Source organism: Dermatophagoides farinae, chromosome 8 (genome assembly GCF_024713945.1).
Source record: "Dermatophagoides farinae isolate YC_2012a chromosome 8, ASM2471394v1, whole genome shotgun sequence".
NCBI classification, from domain to species: domain Eukaryota; kingdom Metazoa; phylum Arthropoda; class Arachnida; order Sarcoptiformes; family Pyroglyphidae; genus Dermatophagoides; species Dermatophagoides farinae.
Window position 1 is genome coordinate 2,787,474 of NC_134684.1, and position 20,293 is coordinate 2,807,766.

The window sequence follows — 20,293 nt, forward strand, 5'->3', positions numbered from 1 at the left end:
CATCATTTATTTCTCTTGGGAGAATTTATTTTTTTTTTTTTTTAGTTGTTGTTGTTGTTTACATCAAATCAACAAAGTAAATGGAGTATGAAGAAAAAGATGAATTAATGATATTTGGCCCAGAAAAAAAAGACATTTTTGGTTGCATATAAATACAGAACATTCTCTAATTCGATTAATCATAATCATCGCTGATCACCATGGTGTAGATATATTTGTTATGAAGCAACAATTCCGATCCAGAATCACGACAGTAAAGAATATATATTGTAAGTCCTATTGATTGATTGATTGATTGATTCTGTTCTTTTTGATTTCATGTATTTTTTTTTATCTTGCTATTATTATTTTGTTGCCTCTTTTATCTATGTACATTATGTAATTTTGGACTACTATTTTTGAAAATATAAACCAATTATCGTTATTTTTATTCTTTCCATCTATTCGTTTCATTCATCATCAAAGAAAAAACAACAAAAAAAACATCAATGGATAAAATAGTACAAGAAGTAGGCAAAACATTGTACATTTTATGCTTTACAAAACAATGCAAATCTTGTTTTATGTATGATTCATACATTCTTGAGTCATCATAACTAATTAAGAGAAAAATGTGATGCTAATAATTGTGTGTGGGCATGTTATTACGTTGTGACAATTTTATCTTGATCTTGGACATAACATATTTGACTTGACAACGTAAAAAAAGAAAGATCCTTGACCATTTTTTACAATCTATATGGCTCCCTTTTAAGTATTTTATTATTTTTTTTTTTGCATCTCCGTATACAATCATGATATCATCATGGTGACCAAAAATTGTCCATCAATATTTCAATGTTAAAGATAATGTAGAGAAAAATTTTTTTTTTTAAATAAATTGAAAACGGAAACCGAAAAAAAAATTTGGCATTTATGTTCAGTTAATAATAGGCCAATGTCCATCGTCAATCAAAATATTATTCAATTTGATTATCAATAACTTTGTATTGAATTCTAATCAATTCTTTTTTTTTAAAATTTTTTTTACATGGTCAATCGAAAATTGAACAATCATATCATTGACCTTTGATATAATTTATTATTTCAATGGCCATCAAAGCTAATTAACGGAAATGAAACTTATTACATTGATTTCACAAAAAAAATATTAATCTAAATCCAATGTAATTTATTGAGACATTAATTCATCATTAGCTGCTACAATGGAATCATCATCATCTATGACAACAGCATCAGAAATTGTTGAAATATTGGAATCACCTTTAATTTATAATCATGATAATAATCAGGCCACAGAACCACAATGGCGTTATTCATTGATTTGGACCATTGTACTTTGTATTGCCTATTCAATTGTATTTATAATGGGATTAATTGGCAATAGTGCTGTACTATTGGTAATCAATATGATGCGTCATAATACACCGAATTCAAATCAAATGATGGCCAACAATAATAATAATGTATTCAATTATTTCATCTGTAATTTGGCATTGGCCGATTTGTTGGTCATTTTATTTTGTTTAATACCAAATCTGCTTGGCAATATATTGACAAGTAAGTTTTTTTTTTAGTTGTTATTGTTTATCATTGATTTATTGGCTATTTTTATTTTCAATGATAATTGATTTTTAACAATGTTTTGATAATTTTATTGATTTGATTTATTGTCAAATATTGACGTTATTCAATGAATATTTTGGTAATTGATTTGAAAATCATTGAAAGGTTAATGGAAAAACGAATAAAAACAAACAACCGGAATCTGATGAATGAATTTTATTATAATCATCGAACGAAAACAATTCATCATTATATAAATTGATTGAATTTGTGAATTTCTTGTAGTTCAACAAAATAATCGATAAAACTGATAAATGAGATAGAAAATAAAATGAAAAAATTACTAGTAAAAAATTTTCTCATTCGATTCTTTTTTTTTCCCAAGAAGTTTTTATAGCTAAAATGTATTTGTAAGAATAAAAAAAAAATATCAACCAATTCCAAGTCCTACGCATAGAAAAAATTAATTCCAAATGAATGAATGATTGAAAATGATGTTGACATTAATGATGAAATCATTAGCAAGTAAAACGACCAAGCATTAAAAATTTTGTTGTAAACAATTTTTTTTTTGACAAATGGACGTTTTTTTTCGTTCAAAAAATATTTGTTGACAAATTTTGTTTGCCATATGCCAATATGTTATTAACTAATCAGTATTTATGCTAGTTCACATGGGCGCTACGGGTTTTTTTACATTTTCATCATATCGAAGATGATATTGAGTTAACAGATTGTCACCATCATTCACTAATGGACGACAATGTTTTAACAAAAATTGATAATTTTGAACAATTTTCAATGTTGTCTTTATCATTTGTAATAATAAACAATTTTTACGTTGAACATTAATTAAAAATCAAATTTTGAATTTTTCTTTTTTTTAGCCTGGATTCTAGGACGTCTTGTATGTAAAGCCGTTCCATTTCTTCAAGGTGTTGCCGTCACTGCATCCATATATACTTTGGTTGCCATTTCGATCGATCGGTATTTTTATTTTTTTATATCGATAAAAATTGATTATTATAAAATCGCAATATTGATTTTTCTTTTCATTATTTTTTTTTCTACAAATCGATTTTGACAGTTTCTATGGAATTTATTATCCATTTAATAATGGATTCAGCCCATTAGTTCGCCGATATGTTATCGTATTCATATGGCTATTCAGCTTTTCATTGTCAAGTCCGTGGTTAATATTTTTCGATGTTTATACCGTCGATAATCAAGTGGTAAGTGTGATGAGATAAAAAAAAATTCAATTGATTTGAATGAATTTGATACAATAGATGGCAGCATCGTTCTATAATTTTTTTTTGTTTATTTATTTTTCCTGATTTTTATAGATGTGTCATGAAAATTGGCCTGAAGAATGGATTTCAAATTTTTATTTTATATTCATTAATTTTGGTCTGCAATATTTATTACCTGTATCCGTTACAATCTTTTTCTATTTATTATTATATGTAAAAATTTCTCGACGTCAATTACCATTGATCATTAGTAATGGTGATGGCCAAACAAATGCTATAATGAATGATGAACATTCAAGTATCAATAAAATGAATAGTCGTATTGTGGAAAAATCCAGGCTTAAAGTGCTTAAAATGTTGATCACAATTGTATCCGTATTTGTACTCAGTTGGCTACCATTATATGTTATTTTTTGTTTTATTAAATTCACACAAATTGATGAAAATTCATTCAAAGGTATGATTCATTCTATATATCATTCATTTTATTGTTCAATATCAAATCTGTTTGTTTCAAAATTAACAAATAAAGGACTTATTATAATTGGCTTAACACCATTGGCACAATGGCTAGGAGCAACAAATTCCTGTATAAATCCAATACTTTATTTTTTCTTCAATCCAAAATTTCGTACCTATCTACGGAAAACTATAACGAAAAATTGTTCAAGAAATGAAAATCTAAATCAATTCAATATGAATTATCAACATAAAAATGGTACAAAATTTACGATCAATTGTAATGGAAAAAATTCATATCATTCACGTTTAGCTACAGCTAGCAATACATTGAATCAACCACCGACGCCAACAACATTTGAATTGAATAATTCATCATATAAACTGCAAACATCACCGAATATTTCTAATTTTTTGAAATTATCACCAACATTGGGAATTACGAAAAAGAATAATGATGATAATAAGAATAATCAGAATCAAAATAGCCAAAAAACTTATGAAAATACAATGTTGTTATCACCAAAAAAGATGGCCATTTCAAACCAAACTAATGATAGTCAACCGGTATCGAATATAGTGTCTGAATCAATTCATAATTTTGATCATCAGATGATTAATTTGGATTGTGGCACCGTTTTAACATCGCCAACAGCAATGAATGAAACAACAACATATCCAACACTGAGAATGACCAATTCATTACCATTGACAATCAGTAATGTTGGTGATGGTCTTTCATCATCATCTTCTTCATCAGCAACATCATCATCATCATCATCAGCATTGTTCAATCATTCATCATCATCATCATCATCAAAACCATTATCATCAGCAATAACGACAATCACCAAAAATGTATGTACACAACAACAATCAAATAACTATGGGAACATTCATAAAAAGTTCAACATTATTAATAAAAATGATGTAAATTGTAATCAGAAAACAAAAACTTTTGTAACAGAAAATGTTCAAACAAATAACAATATCCTCAATAATCATAATGATGATAATGGAAAAAAATTGACAACTGTTGTTGGATGTAATGAATTTCCCTTGAATCATTTAAAAAAATTTCATTGTTATCATAATAATGATAATGATAATGATGATGATGATGATGATGATCAACATTTTCAACAGAATAATTATCATAATAGGATTATAACATTGAATAATAATTGTTATCATCGTCCAAATAATGGTAAACAAGCAACAAATATTAATATTAATAATAACGATGATGATGATGATGATAATTCCTTATTATTTCATCGATATGATCAAGGCTATTCGAAGATAATTTCCAATTGTTTTATCAAAATATCGACAACATCATTGAATCTTGAAACATCTGTTTAACGAATGAACAGAATCCTCCCCCCCCCCAAAAAAAAAATCATCCACAATTTTTCATTGAATTTCCAATCGTTTTTTTCTATTGTTTTTTCATCATCATCTTCATTTATAAATCAACGGGTTTCACAATCGATTGTAAATCTTGTCATCCTGTTGTTGTTGTATGCATGAATCATATGACATTTAATATAAACTAAGAAACTTATATATTCACATCACCTTTTTTTTCACACTGTCATTTTTTTTTTGTTTTACTCAAAAATTGATCTCTAAACAACATATAAAATTTCCTGATCACCTAAACAATCATACAATGTCAGTGATTGTTTTTTTTCTATATAATATTCACACATACACATAAACATATACAAACATACATAATATATGAATAAGAAAGGCCAGATCAACAATTGAAAAATCCATACATCTGTCTGATGCCAATCAATGTCTTATTCACTATAGTCATAAAATGTTCATGATGTGCCATATGATGCATCCTACAACAATTGTGGAATCGACATATTGTATATTGTATGTCTACACTGTGTTTGTGTTGGTGGTAGTTGATTCCTGTTCGGGACAAATCGTGGTTCAAGTTTCAAAATGGAAAATGAACACATCCACATCCACACACACACATACAGCAGCAGCAGCATCCAAAATTTTTATAATTTTCAAACAACAAAATTTGATTCAGAATTTCAAACAAGATGATCACATTGGATAAATTATTTTTTCTACTATTATTATGTTTCACATTTCACATTGATATTTTTTTTTTACTGTTGTTATTTTGTTATTATTATTATGATTTTTATCTTTGTTGTTTCTTACCATTAACATTATTATTATTAATATGAATCAAAAAAAAAAAAAAAAAAACAACAACAATGCTTTCAATGTTTGATCATTGTTGATTCAGTTTACATATATGAATTCATTTTTGACAAATCATCTTTAACAATTTCGGGGGCATCATTTGTTGTTGTTGTTGTTGCTGTTTCAAACATTTGAATTTAGGCACGTTTTCCTATATTATTTGATGGTATCGATTTTAAGATTCAAAAAGTCAATTGTAGCTCAAACAATCATGGTGAATGGAAGAAGACAAAAACAGAGATATACAATGATTTAAGAGCCAAATCCAGCCTCCATATGAAACATGATCAAATCGTCATCATTGAACATCAGTAGTAAATAAAAAAATTTTAATTTTTTTTTGTTTCAAAACAAATCCAAAAAAAAAAAATTTAAAATCATCTTGAACCATCACCATATTAATCAATTAATATTTTTTTTTATTTATAATTTATTTTGATGCTTTTAAGATGAAAAAAATTGGCAAAATATGATGCTACTAAAATTGATCTAAATGGATGAATAAGAAAAAAAACACGTGCAAACAAACAAACAGACAAACGCTTGCCATCGAATAAGACAAGGTCACCGCGAATGAATAGTGTACATTTGTGGTGATTTTTTTTTCAATATTTGGCCTGATGATGGATGATGTGTGATACGGGCAAGCGATTTTTTTTCCATTATTTTTTTCCATTGTTTTTAAATGGAATGTGAATTTGAATGTTTTTTTCCGGCCTTTTATCATTCCATAAATCCTATAATTATTTTCCAATTGTAAAATATGATTTTTCTGTTTTTTTTTGTTCGAAAATATTTTTAAATTGAAGAATTTTTCTTCTTTTTTTTTGATTCTAATTGTCTTGAATTGAATCGATGATGATGGTGATGATCTACATGAAGAGTGAGAGAGAGAGAGAGAGAGAGAGAGAGAGAAAAAAAATCTTTGTCTGCTTCAAATTAACTCGAAAAACGATCATTTTGTCCAAAATGAATACTATCCGACATTGAAGTGAAAAATGAAGTTGTTTTTGATGTATTCATGGTTTTTATTGTTGTTAATGTTTTTGTTGTTGTTGTAATCATGTGAAAATTTTCAAAGTCAATGATGTATAACAATGAAAAGAAAATGTTGCCAATTTGCATAATGTCAATTATTATCATCATCATCATTTATTGTCGCCAATCATCGACCATTTTCAATGTGAAACATTGTTTCTTATTTTCCCATAACAAAATTTTATTTTGATCTGATTGAAAAAATTGATTTGATGATGATGATGATGATAATAATGATTATGATTAAGACAGTTCTGGTCATTTAATGTTTGGAGCTAATTTTCTTTCAAGTTGTTTATATATAGGATAAAAGTAGTAGTTGAAAATCAATCTTCGAGGTCTTTATCACTATTATCATATAGTCAGGTGTAATGATTTTGACAATTTGAATTTTTTTTTTCGTGTGAAAATCTATGCAATTTCACATCATTTTTAACTTGTAAAATTTTCCAAAATACTCATAAGAAATCTGTTTAGGAGTTATATATGCGACAACAGTATTGAATTGAATTTCGAAATACAAAATATAAGATGAGCTGCCGGCTCTCATATGGTTCGTATTCGTTTTTTTTTCATTTTTTTCATTTTTTTTCTGATTTCTTGTTTGTTTTCTATCATAATAATGAAACGTGTATGCACGATGTATGAATGAACACACACACACACACACACATGGGGAGATATGTCAGCTTGTAGCTTGGATCATCAACTTATTTGTAGGTCAAACAGGTTCCAAAATAAAGAAAAAAAAATTCAGTTCATTGCAGCAGCCATTATTATTATGGCCCAATATGATTTTTATTTTTTATTTTGAAGATGATGATGATGATGGCATCATCATCATAATAGATGTGAAATAAATATGGCAATACAGAAACGGGTAAACAAGTAAAAACTATTGTATACGGATGGATAAATATGATCATCATCATCATCAATGCTTAAGTTGAGGCTATTGAAATGATCCATTTTTTTATGATTGAATGAACTGAATGGATATATCAATCTACAAAGTGATTTCATTCAGAATTAAATCAATTTAGATTTTATTTTGGAACATATACAATTGTGGCTAGTTTTGTAGAAGATTCAGATGAAAAACAATTTTTTTTTTCATTTCCTTTGAAAATTTTTGGTCTTTATTTTGATTTTTATGGTGCTGAGAAAAAAAACCGATTTTTTTTTTGAAACGACAGACAGCATTTTACTTCCATTTTCAATTAATTTTTGTTTTTTTTTGTACTCATCTCTTTTCTGATTTTGGTGACTATCAAAAAAAAAAAAAAAAAAAAAAATGATCAATTGTATGGTCAAAAGGGAAATAAAAATTACTCAATATCAATGATAAAGATTTAAATCGTAACTTGATTGGCCATAGATAATAATACTTAATGGTAGATGAAATTAATATCAATTCAATTATTAGCTAATCACAATTATTTTGGTCATTTTTCGTATGTATCCACAAAACAAAATTGATGCTCAACAATTTTTTTTTGTGTGTGTGTGTGTGTGTGGAGACAATCATCATCATGTACATTTAATTCAATTTGAACAACAAGTCAAATGTTTCTAAAATCATCATTTTTCATATTTGTGACTACTTTATGATTACAAATGATTACTGGAAATTATTGTTGATAAATTTAAAACAGAACTTTCAAAACCATCATCGTCATCATCATCATTATTTATTGTTTTTTTTTTCTTGGAAAAAAAACAATTTTTCAATATGTAAATGATAAACAACATGATGACGATGATGATGATACTGAGACATTTTAGATGCAAATAAAACGAGTTTCTGATGATGATGATGATAAGGTCATCCGTAGCCATCATCATCATCTTTATTATGAAGATCATCATTCAGATGGTTAACGACCACGATCATGATGATGGTTATGATGATGATGATGATGATGAGTAATAAGTATTATATATAATAGACAACGATGAGCTTCTGTTAACTGTATGTGTGTGTGTGTGTGTGTGTGTGTATGTTCATGATTTGTTGTGGTGACATTTGTTAACCTGAATGAACATCGTTATATCGGTGGAAAAAAAAGACAAAATTTTTAAACAAGGATGATTATCATTCAGACGATGATGATCATGATGATCATGATAATGATATTGATATGTTATTAATGAGACTGGATTTTCATTTTTTTTCCTTCTTTGTTTTGATTATTACATAAAGATATCCTGTTTTTTTTTCTCATTTCCATTTCCATTTTTCATGACCTTCAAAATGATGTACAAATATCATGTAAAATAAAAACAGTGACAACGACATTTTTTTTTCTTATCAATCAATATGATTTCCGATTCATTTTGGATATTATTGAAAATTATTATCTGTTAAATTTGTAATATCAGGATCTTGTGTTAGATTAGATTTCATTTTTTTTCTCAGCTCATTACATGGATTATTTGTCTGTTTCAAGGTGATAATAGTGTCCATAAAATCATCAAAAAAAGATTAATTAATTTTCAATTGAATCTTATTCATATTCGTATTACAATAAAATGATTGCTCATCAGTTGGAATGAAAAAAAAACAAAATTAAATGGTCTTTCATCATCATTTTGGATGTCATTTTTTTTCCTAGCTAGAAAAAGGATTCCACCATTAAATATTAGCTATAAATTGATTTCTATTTGATTATTCATCCAATCATGATTTATTCATATATGGATTATCCAAATAGATGATTATCGTAGATTTCATACAACGATAATGATTATGATGATAATTAATTAATTCATTCTGGCAATGGCCAAAACAACAAAAAAAAATGCAATTTGAGCAAATTTACGATTAGATCACGATGATGATTGAATAGGCCATTGGTAATTATAATTGCCATTATCACTGTGTGATTTGTATTGATTCCAACATGTGTTTTTTTTTTCTATTGAATTCAATTTTCATTACATTTCATATTTTTCATTTTCTATTCAACATTTTCTTTACTTAATTTTTTTTTTTTATTTCATTCATTTTACGCCTAATGACATGCTGCGCTAATGCCCCAATGCATATCAAATTATTCGCATCCGCATCGATCTATTTTGTTCGGTTTCCATATGTGTGTGTGTGTGTGTGTGTGTGTTGTGATGATGTTTTGAATATTTAATCATGGATGGAAAAAAAACAAACGAAAGAAAAAACCACATTTAAAAGTGAATTAAAACAAACAGGAAAAAAATCGATTTCAATTTCAATGAATGAACGATACGATACGATAAACATGGCCACACGAATTTTGACAATCTGATTTATGATGGATATCATCATCAATTCAAGTGTCACATGGTGAAAAAAAAAATTTTTTCGTCAATCATTTTGTTTGCAACATTCAAAGATTAAGATTTCCACCAAATGAACATTGTAATCAAATTCTTCTTCATATATACTTTGGCTATTATGGACTGGCAAAATCATTAAACATTGGAAATTGATAATTAAAAACAAACAAAACAAAACAAAAACCGCTAAATCGAAAAAAACGTGTTTGACGAATTTTCTTCTTTCTTGGTTCCTGATTTCCATTTCATTTTATTTCTTATTTATCATACACACATACAAACACAATACATCTATCTGATAATCACATGATGACGTTATGACGATTTTTTTTAAAACGAAATTCATAATAAAGAATTTCTTCCATAGTAAACTGGCCAAATATAATTTCACATAAACATCATGAAATGCTGGACCAGCTGGATCAAAACCAAATGTTAATCATGCATCAACCAATCTGGTATTAGATGATGACAATCAAAATAATTTGAATTGAGTGATACATTAAAAAAAGGTGTGAATAATTTAGTGACAATCTCTTGGACAGTTTTTTTTTGATTATCACTTTTATTCATTTCTTGATTATGAATGGATTGAATAAAAATGAACGATTAAAATGGCTATATCCAATTCGTGAACATAAATTTTAACGAATAAAATCTTAGACTTTTTTCTAAATTACTTTTAAAAATCCTATTCAAAAATCTATTAGTTAAATTTTTCAATGTTAACCAAACATTGTGCTTCGAGGGTGATTATCTTCGATCATCATCCCACATGTGTTTCATTTATGATTAGTTTAATTTCTATATTGTTAAATGATTTCAATTTGGGGAAATGTGTGACATCTTTGTTTGTTACTTGCACGGGTCCATTTCGGCTTCTCAACACTGATGACAGTGAATGGCGTTTACTATTGATTTTTTTCATTTTAAAATTAAAAAAAAACAAATTCTTATTACCAATCAAATAAATAAATAAAACAAACCTTTCAGAATAGCCATTCAAGTAGTTGAATTGTATCTCTTCGACAATAATTCGACTTTTGATTAAACTGGGGAGATCAGCACTGGTCACTTCACTATTTAACTCAGGAATCGCGGTGATAGCTTTATCCATACTAACTGCAACAACTTTCGGTAACACCTTATTTGTCAATGTTACATATGCTGATTCGATACGACCAAGCGATTTTCTAGATTTATATAAATAGGTGTATTCTTTGTTTGGTTCAAATTTTCTATCCATTAGAATATTTTCGCTGAAATCGTTTCGTAGACTACCAGTAATGTTCATGGATAATCGACCATCAAAAGTAGGAAAGGGACTTCCGGTTCGAAGCTTATTTTTAAAAATTAATAATTAATTCAACACCAAGGATAATCTAAATATCGAAACTATACCTTGATCTGATAGAAAAAATATGATAAAGGTTGGTCTTTCTGCGTATCGATATAATAGATGATCGGTTCACGCCATTCTTTTGATAAACTTTGTGTTTGCCACCAATCAAACCATCTACCAAAGGGTTTACAATCATCTGAACCTTCACGACAATTGCCACAATGACCAGCTTTAAATGCTTCATAGTTTTTGCAGCGATAACCCATTGATTCGAAATCATCATCTTTCGATTCATCATATTTCATCAACTTATAAGCGACGAATAGATGCGAGCAAGCTACTGTCATCTGAAATCCTTCATATGCACCTTTTGTCAATGGTGCAGCAATTCCAGAAACGGGATTACAACCGGGCTGTGTTTCACCCCCATTGGGAAAAAAATTGTAATGACCAGACGGGTTTAGTGTGCCGAAGCCATCGAGTACGTTCTTACCACCATTTGTATGGATAGATACAACTAATTTTGCATCATCCGGAACTAGACGACCGTCTTCGCTAACATCATTGAATGCTGGACCAGCAGGATCAAGACCAAGTATCAATCGTGCTTTCGGATTACGTAAATGTTTGCCAGTAAAACCACTAATTTGTCCTCCTAAACTATGTCCCATAATTGTATAATGATCATTGTCTGTCTTGTAAACATTGTTCATTTTTTCAATAAATTTTGCAATCATAGCGCCAACCAATCTGGTATTGGATGATGACTGTAAATAGTCGACATTCATTGAACCACCACGCCAATCGACAACTATAACATTCAATGAACATGGCTTTGCTCGTAGAATAAGATCTTTTAAATCTCCCATCCACTTGAATTGAGTATAATAATCAACATAACCATGTATTATAAATATTGTGCGTTTTTTTGGATCATAGTTCAAATTATGAAAATCTTTTTCAGTTACGTTATAAGGCAAAATAGTTGGATTATAACGATCATGACAGGAAAATACATGGAATTTTGCATTAATTTTTTCGGGAGTATCAGGATAGTGACCAAATACATTTTCCGCTTTAATGTCCATGCTCAATTGAGCTTTTTTAAAACAACCAAATTCACCATAACAAACTTCATCTATGATTTGAATTTTCAAAAAAAAATTGAATTCAACATCGTATACAATTAATGATGATTTTTAAATAAAAAAAATTATACCTTTATTTTGACCATTGCATTCAATATATGTTATGGAAATAATGAAGATTATAGATGAAATACAAGTGAATGATTTATACATTTTTAATCCAATTCGTTAACTATAGTACAATTATTATAAAACAACAAAAAAAAGTTGGATCAATAAAAAAATCAATCGATTCGAATTAATTAATTATAATAGACACATACACAATGTATGTAACAACAGCTGAAGAATTTCAAAACAATAACATTAAAAAAATTCATCATCATAAAAACATTACCGAAATATGAACATTAACATGGAATATGTAAATCTTCACGATGAATATTGAATATTTTGAAGCTTCAAGATGGTAATTTGTAGATTGTGAAAACAATTTAAATTTTTTTTTGTTGAATTTATTTTAATTCTTCTAGGATTGCAGAACAGAAAATTGATTGTGAAAAATCTTTTTCAGATTTGCTATATTTATATAGATTTAAATGCAATCAGGATCCATTATAACAACGTTAAACATTAGTTATACCTACATTCTAACCACTAAATGTCAAGCTACCACCGAAAAAAAACCGTTTCAAATTTCAAGTCAATCAACAAAAAAACATTTGAATCGCTTCATCTGGATAATTCGACAAATTCCTAGTCGCCATAATAACAAAAATATGAACTGACATCCAAGTATTTGTATGTTTTGATCGATGACAATCGTAAATCCAATTCACCAAAATGATGATGATGATGATGATGATGATGATGATGATGGTTATTACGAAATTCACCATCCATAATCCGGTGAATTAGAAAAAATGTGGCAACAGTTAAAAGTCACGAAATTACTTAAACATTTTCTGTTGATATATTATTCATATATATTATATATCAGGAAGTTACTTTTTACGTGTTTTTCTTGTTTTGTTTTTCTCTCATTTCATCATTGATTTATGTATTTTTTTTCTCATTTATCTTCAAACGACAACAACAATAATGATACTGATGATGATGTTGATGTTGATGTTGATTGAATGATTCATTCGACAATTTTATTTGAAAATTTCGATGAAAAGTGAAAAAAAAATTCAAAAATTTTCAAGGAATTTTATTCATTTCATTCAGGCCAAACAAAATAAATAAATAAAAATTGATCATCGACCTAATTTATAGAGTATTTGTTTTTTTTTTTGTTCGTTTGTTGACCTGATCGTATCGTGATTTATCGTTATTTGTTTGATTAAATTTGATTCGATTAAATTATTGATGACTGATGTGATTAGCCTGATCAACAGTTGTTGTCTAACAAATTTACTTTCTCACATTCACATTTGTGTGTGTGTGTGTTAGTGTTCATATATGTTCGTGCCATTCATTCATTCATTATATTTGAGTATATCTGGACATACGTTTGTTTTTGTTTTTTTTTATTATTATTAAAAATTTTTTTTTTTTTTTGTTTTGACTTGAACAAAATAAAAAATTCAATGAAGAATTCACAAAATGGCTTTTTTGCCTTGACTTTTGTTTTTTTTTTTTTTAAAAAACACATTTGAAAACGAAATATCTTTGCCGTTGACCCGTATCATCCATGGACCATGTTTACCATTCAATTTGATGAATGATTGATTATTTTATTTTTTTTTTCGTTGGAAATTTTACCTGGCTCATTTTAATTTGATCAATCGTTTGAAGATTATCATTGTGATCATATATGCAAAACAATTTTTTTGTGCAAAAAAAAAAAAAAAATGTTTGGACATTTGGTACTTGAATTTTTGTTGAATAGTTGAAATGAAATAAAATTGATAGAAATTAAAAATTCAAATTTTTTGTTCCAGGAAAACAAAAACAACAACAATTTCACATCTTAATCAATGTTGTTGAATTGACACGACGTTATTTATTTTTCATTTTATTTCCATGTTTATTATTCAACACTATGCTTTTTTTTAGTATTATTATTCAAAATGTTTTGTCATAAAATTTTTTTTAATGATTATATATCTGACGATATTCGTGCTTTATAAGCGTGTGTATATACATAATCACTAAATTTTTACTAAATAATAATAATAAAAAAAAGACAGGAAATGGATAAGATTTTTTCTTTCTCAAGATTTGGATTTATCATTTTTGAAATAAACGAATACGTCTTGCAATGGAAAAATATAACAAAGTACTGGAATTCATACAAAAAAATTCTAAAACACTTGCCACACTATATGCATAATAACCTGGTCGATTTGATGTCCAATTAAAACGTAAATCATTATCAAACCATTTTAGTACTGTATCTTGTTGTAATGTAGAAATGCCCAATGAAAAGAAACAAATCCACCAACTGATTGATACGATAAAATAACAATATGTAAGTGTAATTGGTTTGGTTTCGATTTTTTTCATTGAATATAAAATTTCAACAATTTGCACCTTTATTAGGTAAAATAATTAATGATGAATTGAACATTATCATTTAAATCTATATAATTGATTGATTAATATTTAATGATTGCTTACCTGAAAATATGTCATGGCCATAATCATTAAGCTCAGTATAACACCAAACGAATGTATCATTGGTTTTTCTGTATTACGAAAATTTCCAACTATAATCAAACCTAATGAATATAATAATCCGGATATGTAAAAATATCTATTTTTTCTATACAATTTTTTAGCCAAATTTTGATCATCGACATTGTTGAAATAATGTTTTCGATAATATTCAATATGTTCACAACGTATCCAAATGGTGATAAAATCTTTTAATAAAATTATTCATTTGTTAAAATGATGAAAAATCATCATATATCAATCAATTCTTACTGAAAAAAGCAATCAAATCTAAACATTGTGAAACATGTGCAGCAACAGCTGGTATGCTGCCCATATCGCTGATTAATTGTAATGGTGGATATTCATTATCAACAAATAATTTATATCCAAATCTGTTGAAATTGATTGAAAGAAAAAAATTAATGAAAATTTCATTACAAATTCAATAAATTACATACGGTATTATGCCAATCAATGGGATCAGAATACAAATGATCAATGGACAGAGCCAAATGTATTTTTCTAACCAAATTTCATATACTTTCATTGTTTTATTACAATTTGTTGGTGTTGAATGATCATTGATGGAAATGCTAAAAAAATCAGATTCGACCATTGTTTTTTTTTCTTTCAATATTCATCTTTAGGGATTGTTGTTATTGTTGAAATTAGTAAGAGAAAAAAAATCACTAGCTACTTATATATTTATAGTTTGAACACTTTTTTTTCGACGTTATCAATTTCGTATTTTCTTAAGAATTGACAATCAATCTCTCAATTTTTTTTGTGTTTTAAGTTGTTACTTTGAAAAAAAATAAACCTTTTGTTTAATTGAAACTCATACATCATCATCATCATCATCATCATCATCAAAATGATTGAATGCTATAACGGTTGTAAATCAATATTGGCCAATCGTTTTGAATATTAACACATTCTAACAAGTTTTCTTTTCTTTTTCTTTTTTTATAAACTGTAAAAAACTGTTTTATTCTACTGCGTTTTTTTTTTTGCGTCATGAAATTAAATTCTGAAAAGTGAAATTTAAAAGAATGCAATATATAAATATATTGTATATTGGATTAATTTTTATTTTACTTGATGCCATTGTTTGAATAAATGCATACGATGACTGATTGAAAAAAAATATAATGAACAACAATTAACATGAAACCATTCTAGAAAAGTGCCCATTGTAAACCATATGTATCCTGGTTGATGTGGTTGCCAATTCATTCGTTGATTATTGTCCAACCAAAGTGATATTGAATCTAATTTTAAAACAGAAATTGTTATGAAAACGCCACTCATAAATAAAATAATAATGATAAGCCAAAAACAGAATCGTATTGTAACCGGTTGTGATTCAATACGTTTGAATGAATATAATTTATTACAAATGTTTGCCTATTCATAAAATATGATGGAAAAAAAAAGTTAAACATTAAATTGTATTGTAAATAAAATAAAAAATTTACCTGAAAAAAAATTTCTCCTAGAACACATGTCATAACCACAAAACCAATACCATGTTCGAATGGCTGTTCGGTATTGCGAAAATTTCCCAATATCATTACACCGAGAGAATATCCGCAACCAAAAATTGCAAAATAACGATTGTTTCGTTTTAGCCTTTGACTGATGCCGATACCGACGTTATTGAAATATTTTTCAATGTAAAATTTTACTTGTTTATAACGAGCCCAAACGGTGATAAAATCTAGATGAAATAATAAGGCATTCAATAAATAAAGATAAAGGAAATTTTTTTTTTGTTTTACTCACTTAGTATTGCGATTGAATCAAAAATTTGTGCTATATAGCCAGCAACAGGTGGTTTTGCACCTAAATCACTGATCAATGGTATAATTGGATGTAAATTATCGTTAAATAATTTGGTGACATATCTGATAATTGGAAAAAAATTAAATTTTTTTTTTAATTAATAACCATCATCATCATCATCATCATCACAATTATTTATGAACACATACATGAGTAAACAAAATGATGGAATAAGACAGCCAACCATAAAAGGAGCAATCCATAGATAACGTTTAATAATATGATAAAGTTTTTTTTATAAGGCTTAATTTCTATAATAGTTGGAAGACAATTATGTGGAACAGGTGTTATTGATGTTGTGGATAAACCGTTATCGTAATCTTCTACGACTATCAAATGAGATTGGTTTTGATCCATTCTTGAAGAATTGTAATTTAGAAATGGTTAGCCAAACATCATCGAATGGTATGAAAAGAAATTTGGTATTTTTATTTCGTTGGATATATCTGCTGCTTTTGATTCTGTTTGTTTTGATATTATTGAATCGAAATTACGTGATTTGAACATTCCACCGAATTTATATTTTATTTTTGTTGATTATCTAAAAAATCGTTTTGTCAAATTACCCCTTCAAAATTATGTTGCATGTAAACCGTTACGTCGTGGCTGTCCACAGGGTGGAAAATCATCACCATTACTTTGGAACATTTTTGTAAATGATATTTTTCATTTATCTCTACCATATGGTTGTTATCTTCAAGCATATGCCGATGACTTTATCTTGTATTGTGACCATCATGATCTAAATGTTTGTATGAATCGTATATCAATTGCTTTAAAAATGTTGGAATCATGGAGTATACAAAATCAACTTTCCTTCAATCCCAATAAAACCGTCGCTATGATTGTTACAAGAAGAAGAAAATTTGATATGCCTACAATTTATTTTAAAAATTCTCCTATTTCCATTGTGAAGAATATCAGATATCTTGGTGTTATTCTGGATTCCAAGCTTTTGTGGAATGATCATATTTCATATATTAAATCCAAGGCTTTATCGATCTATAACATGTTAAGGAGGAAGTTTGCATCATCTTGGGGTCTAAGTTTTGATGTTCTACGATTGATTTATTTACATGCAATTGAACCATTAATTACTTATGCATCACCTGTCTGGTTTTATTCTTTATCAAAAACGAATGTCAAATCTCGCTTATTATCAATTCAGCGTATTTTTGCTCTGTCAATAATAAGAGGATATCGAACTATCTCTTTAGAAGCTTCTTTAGTGTTGGCAAATATCGTACCTATTGATTTAAGAATAATTTATCTTGCCAATATGTATCGCATTAAACATTGTTTACCAGTGGATCACTTATCAAATTTAAAATTTCAATTAACGTTGCCTGTTGAGGATTTTCACCATCCATCTGTATCTTTTAATTTTTTAAATAATGTTTGTAATTTTAATCACAATTATCATATTTATACTGATGGTTCAAAATTGGCCGGTCATGTTGGGTGTGCAGTTGTGATTTTTCCTGCTAATTCTAATCAATCTATTGATATTTTAAAATTTCGTTTGGCTGATTCATGTTCCATTTTTCAAGCTGAATTATTTGCAATCTATCAAGCATCTGAATGGTTAAAAAGGAATAATCAATCCGCGAAAATCTTTATTGATTCTTATTCTGCTCTTCTTGCTTGTTGTTCAAGTAAAAGTAATGATTTATTGGTTCATGGTATTCAATTAAATTTGGTTGGAATACATTTTTGTCTTCAATGGATACCTTCACATTCTGGCTATCTTGGTAATGAACTGGCTGATCAACATGCAAAAGATGCTACAAATCTCTCTTATATTTCGTATGATTTTTGTCCAGTTTCCTTGGCAAAATATTTTTTGAAAAATATAATGTTTTATTATTGGGATAATCGCTGGAAAACAAGTAGAGATGGAAGTGTTACAAGACGCTTCTTCCCGTCTATTTATGATCGTTTATCATACTATATTGATCTAAATTTTACTTTAGTTCAATTTTTATCCGGACATGGTAAATTTCGTCATTATTTATATAATATTGGGTATTCTACTGACTCATCGTGCTGGTGTGGAATAGATACTCAAAATTCTATACATTTAATTTGCTATTGTCAACGATTTGCGAGTCCTCGTTTCCAGATTGAGAACCGGTGTGGTTTATCTTTACATGAAGAGACCTTGCCGATTTGGATTACAAAATTTCCTGTGCAATTATTTGAATTTTTATTATTGATATATAAATGTTTATAATTTATTATTTTTGTATATAAATTTTTATCCCTATTTATAAAGGTATAGGGGTTTATTTCTATAATAAAAAAAAAATCATCGAATGGTAAGCTTTATATTGTTATATTAGCTATTAGTGGTACCTTTCGACAAAGAAAGATTGCATCTATTTGATAAATGATTATTTTTTTGTTTCATTCTTCTTTGATAATTTCTATATTACGCCCATATACGTCATATTAATATTGTAGTACACATACATGGTATTTTCTTGAAAAAAAAACCATTTCTATGCATTTTCAAGCTTTTTTTCGCACTGTCCATTTCACAAGATCAATTAATAAATTCTGTGAAATCAATCTTTTGACTTGTTATCTACAATAATCGAAGATGAATGAATAGTTTTGTTGTCATTGATGCGGTGTGTCATTGGCCATTTCATTTGTTGTCAATATTTTGTGATTTTTGTGTTTATTTTTCATCACCTGTTGAATTTAGCGGAAAAAAACAAGAAAAACCAATCTATAATTCAACAAAATCAATGGATTGGAATAAAAAACGTTTGAACCCAAAATTGCCCATGAAAATATATGAGAAAAACCTTGCATAAAATGTTCATTACACATATATATATATGAACATAACATAAATTGCCACAAATGGTGAAACTGATGACAAAAAAAAAGTATAAATGACTGTTTAAAATATCAACATCAATGGTATGAAATTTCAATACAGATTCAAGTAAATGATGATGATTTTCATTACTAATATTTCTACTACTGTGTGCTGATGATATACGTTTCGGTCGGGTATTTGGGAATAATAATTGAAAAATAAAACAAAAATAAAACTTGATAATCTTATTATTTATACTAATAGTGTTTGAGTATGTAGTGTTTTTATGATTTTTATTCTGAAATACATTACAAGTGAATATTTGTTAAATGTGATCATGCCATGATGATGATGATGATGATTAATTTTGTTTGGTAAATTTTATTGTTTTGGTATAATAACTGCAATAAATTTCAAACTTAATTTGTACTTAAATAACAATAATGAATGGTGTGGGTGTACGTTATTTATTTTTATTCAAACATTTCGTTTCATTACACCTAATATAGAAGCTGTTGTCTTGTCTTGTTGTTGTTGTTGTTGTTTCTCACACATTTGTTTTCGGATGGTTTTTTTTCCTTGTGAATAAGAAAATATGCAATTTTTTTTTTTTTGTTTTTTTAGGGTGTCTTATTATCTGATGAATTCAATA

General features: G+C 27.6%; 5 protein-coding genes across 5 annotated transcripts; 2 read left to right on the forward strand and 3 right to left on the reverse strand.

Annotated features, from left to right (window-relative positions):
- LOC124495701 (uncharacterized) lies at window positions 1-4,722 on the forward strand. The gene is made up of 6 exons (XM_047059130.2): window positions 1-269; window positions 1,103-1,560; window positions 2,454-2,553; window positions 2,654-2,798; window positions 2,913-3,276; window positions 3,352-4,722. Exons 2-6 carry the CDS (start codon window positions 1,206-1,208, stop codon window positions 4,641-4,643), a joined length of 2,256 nt encoding a protein of 751 aa, XP_046915086.2. The 5' UTR covers window positions 1-269; window positions 1,103-1,205; the 3' UTR covers window positions 4,644-4,722.
- Window positions 4,723-10,417: 5,695 nt separating this feature from the next.
- Window positions 10,418-13,084, reverse strand: LOC124495965 (pancreatic triacylglycerol lipase). The gene is made up of 6 exons (XM_047059415.2): window positions 12,950-13,084; window positions 12,700-12,881; window positions 12,434-12,534; window positions 11,274-12,352; window positions 10,859-11,211; window positions 10,418-10,783 (listed from the first exon to the last, which is right to left on the reverse strand). The coding sequence occupies exons 3-6, from the start codon at window positions 12,513-12,515 to the stop codon at window positions 10,639-10,641; spliced, it is 1,659 nt and encodes a 552-aa protein (XP_046915371.1). The 5' UTR covers window positions 12,516-12,534; window positions 12,700-12,881; window positions 12,950-13,084; the 3' UTR covers window positions 10,418-10,638.
- Window positions 13,085-14,459: 1,375 nt separating this feature from the next.
- LOC124495700 (uncharacterized) lies at window positions 14,460-15,598 on the reverse strand. Its single transcript, XM_047059129.2, has 4 exons — window positions 15,425-15,598; window positions 15,237-15,358; window positions 14,928-15,172; window positions 14,460-14,840 (listed from the first exon to the last, which is right to left on the reverse strand). The coding sequence occupies exons 1-4, from the start codon at window positions 15,580-15,582 to the stop codon at window positions 14,538-14,540; spliced, it is 828 nt and encodes a 275-aa protein (XP_046915085.1). The 5' UTR covers window positions 15,583-15,598; the 3' UTR covers window positions 14,460-14,537.
- A 434-nt stretch (window positions 15,599-16,032) lies between these two features.
- Window positions 16,033-17,197, reverse strand: LOC124495967 (DNA damage-regulated autophagy modulator protein 2-like). Its single transcript, XM_075733543.1, has 4 exons — window positions 16,961-17,197; window positions 16,752-16,873; window positions 16,445-16,686; window positions 16,033-16,373 (listed from the first exon to the last, which is right to left on the reverse strand). Exons 1-4 carry the CDS (start codon window positions 16,996-16,998, stop codon window positions 16,056-16,058), a joined length of 720 nt encoding a protein of 239 aa, XP_075589658.1. The 5' UTR covers window positions 16,999-17,197; the 3' UTR covers window positions 16,033-16,055.
- Window positions 17,198-17,224: 27 nt separating this feature from the next.
- LOC124491261 (uncharacterized) lies at window positions 17,225-19,119 on the forward strand. The gene has a single exon (XM_047053895.2). It carries the CDS (start codon window positions 17,566-17,568, stop codon window positions 19,042-19,044), a length of 1,479 nt encoding a protein of 492 aa, XP_046909851.2. The 5' UTR covers window positions 17,225-17,565; the 3' UTR covers window positions 19,045-19,119.
- The last annotated feature ends 1,174 nt before the right edge of the window (window positions 19,120-20,293 follow it).

Bases quoted from the DNA above. Each gene is read 5' to 3' on its own strand.
- LOC124495701 (XM_047059130.2), top strand. From the start codon at position 1,206: ATGGAATCATCATCATCTATGACAACAGCATCAGAAATTGTTGAAATA. The intron at 2,554-2,653 runs GTATTTTTATTT...CGATTTTGACAG, and splicing joins GTTGCCATTTCGATCGATCG to TTTCTATGGAATTTATTATC. The intron at 3,277-3,351 runs GTATGATTCATT...TAACAAATAAAG, and splicing joins TGATGAAAATTCATTCAAAG to GACTTATTATAATTGGCTTA.
- LOC124495965 (XM_047059415.2), bottom strand. From the start codon at position 12,515: ATGTATAAATCATTCACTTGTATTTCATCTATAATCTTCATTATTTCC. The intron at 12,353-12,433 runs GTATAATTTTTT...TTCAAATCATAG, and splicing joins ATGCAATGGTCAAAATAAAG to ATGAAGTTTGTTATGGTGAA. The intron at 10,784-10,858 runs GTTTGTTTTATT...AAAAATCAATAG, and splicing joins TTGAATGGCTATTCTGAAAG to TAAACGCCATTCACTGTCAT.
- LOC124491261 (XM_047053895.2), top strand. From the start codon at position 17,566: ATGAATCGTATATCAATTGCTTTAAAAATGTTGGAATCATGGAGTATA.
- LOC124495967 (XM_075733543.1), bottom strand. From the start codon at position 16,998: ATGGTTGGCTGTCTTATTCCATCATTTTGTTTACTCAT. The intron at 16,874-16,960 runs GTATGTGTTCAT...TCCAATTATCAG, and splicing joins CCATCATTTTGTTTACTCAT to ATATGTCACCAAATTATTTA. The intron at 16,687-16,751 runs GTGAGTAAAACA...TATTTCATCTAG, and splicing joins TGATTCAATCGCAATACTAA to ATTTTATCACCGTTTGGGCT.
- LOC124495700 (XM_047059129.2), bottom strand. From the start codon at position 15,582: ATGGTCGAATCTGATTTTTTTAGCATTTCCATCAATGATCATTCAACA. The intron at 15,359-15,424 runs GTATGTAATTTA...CAATTTCAACAG, and splicing joins CCATTGATTGGCATAATACC to ATTTGGATATAAATTATTTG. The intron at 15,173-15,236 runs GTAAGAATTGAT...TTTTATTAAAAG, and splicing joins AGATTTGATTGCTTTTTTCA to ATTTTATCACCATTTGGATA.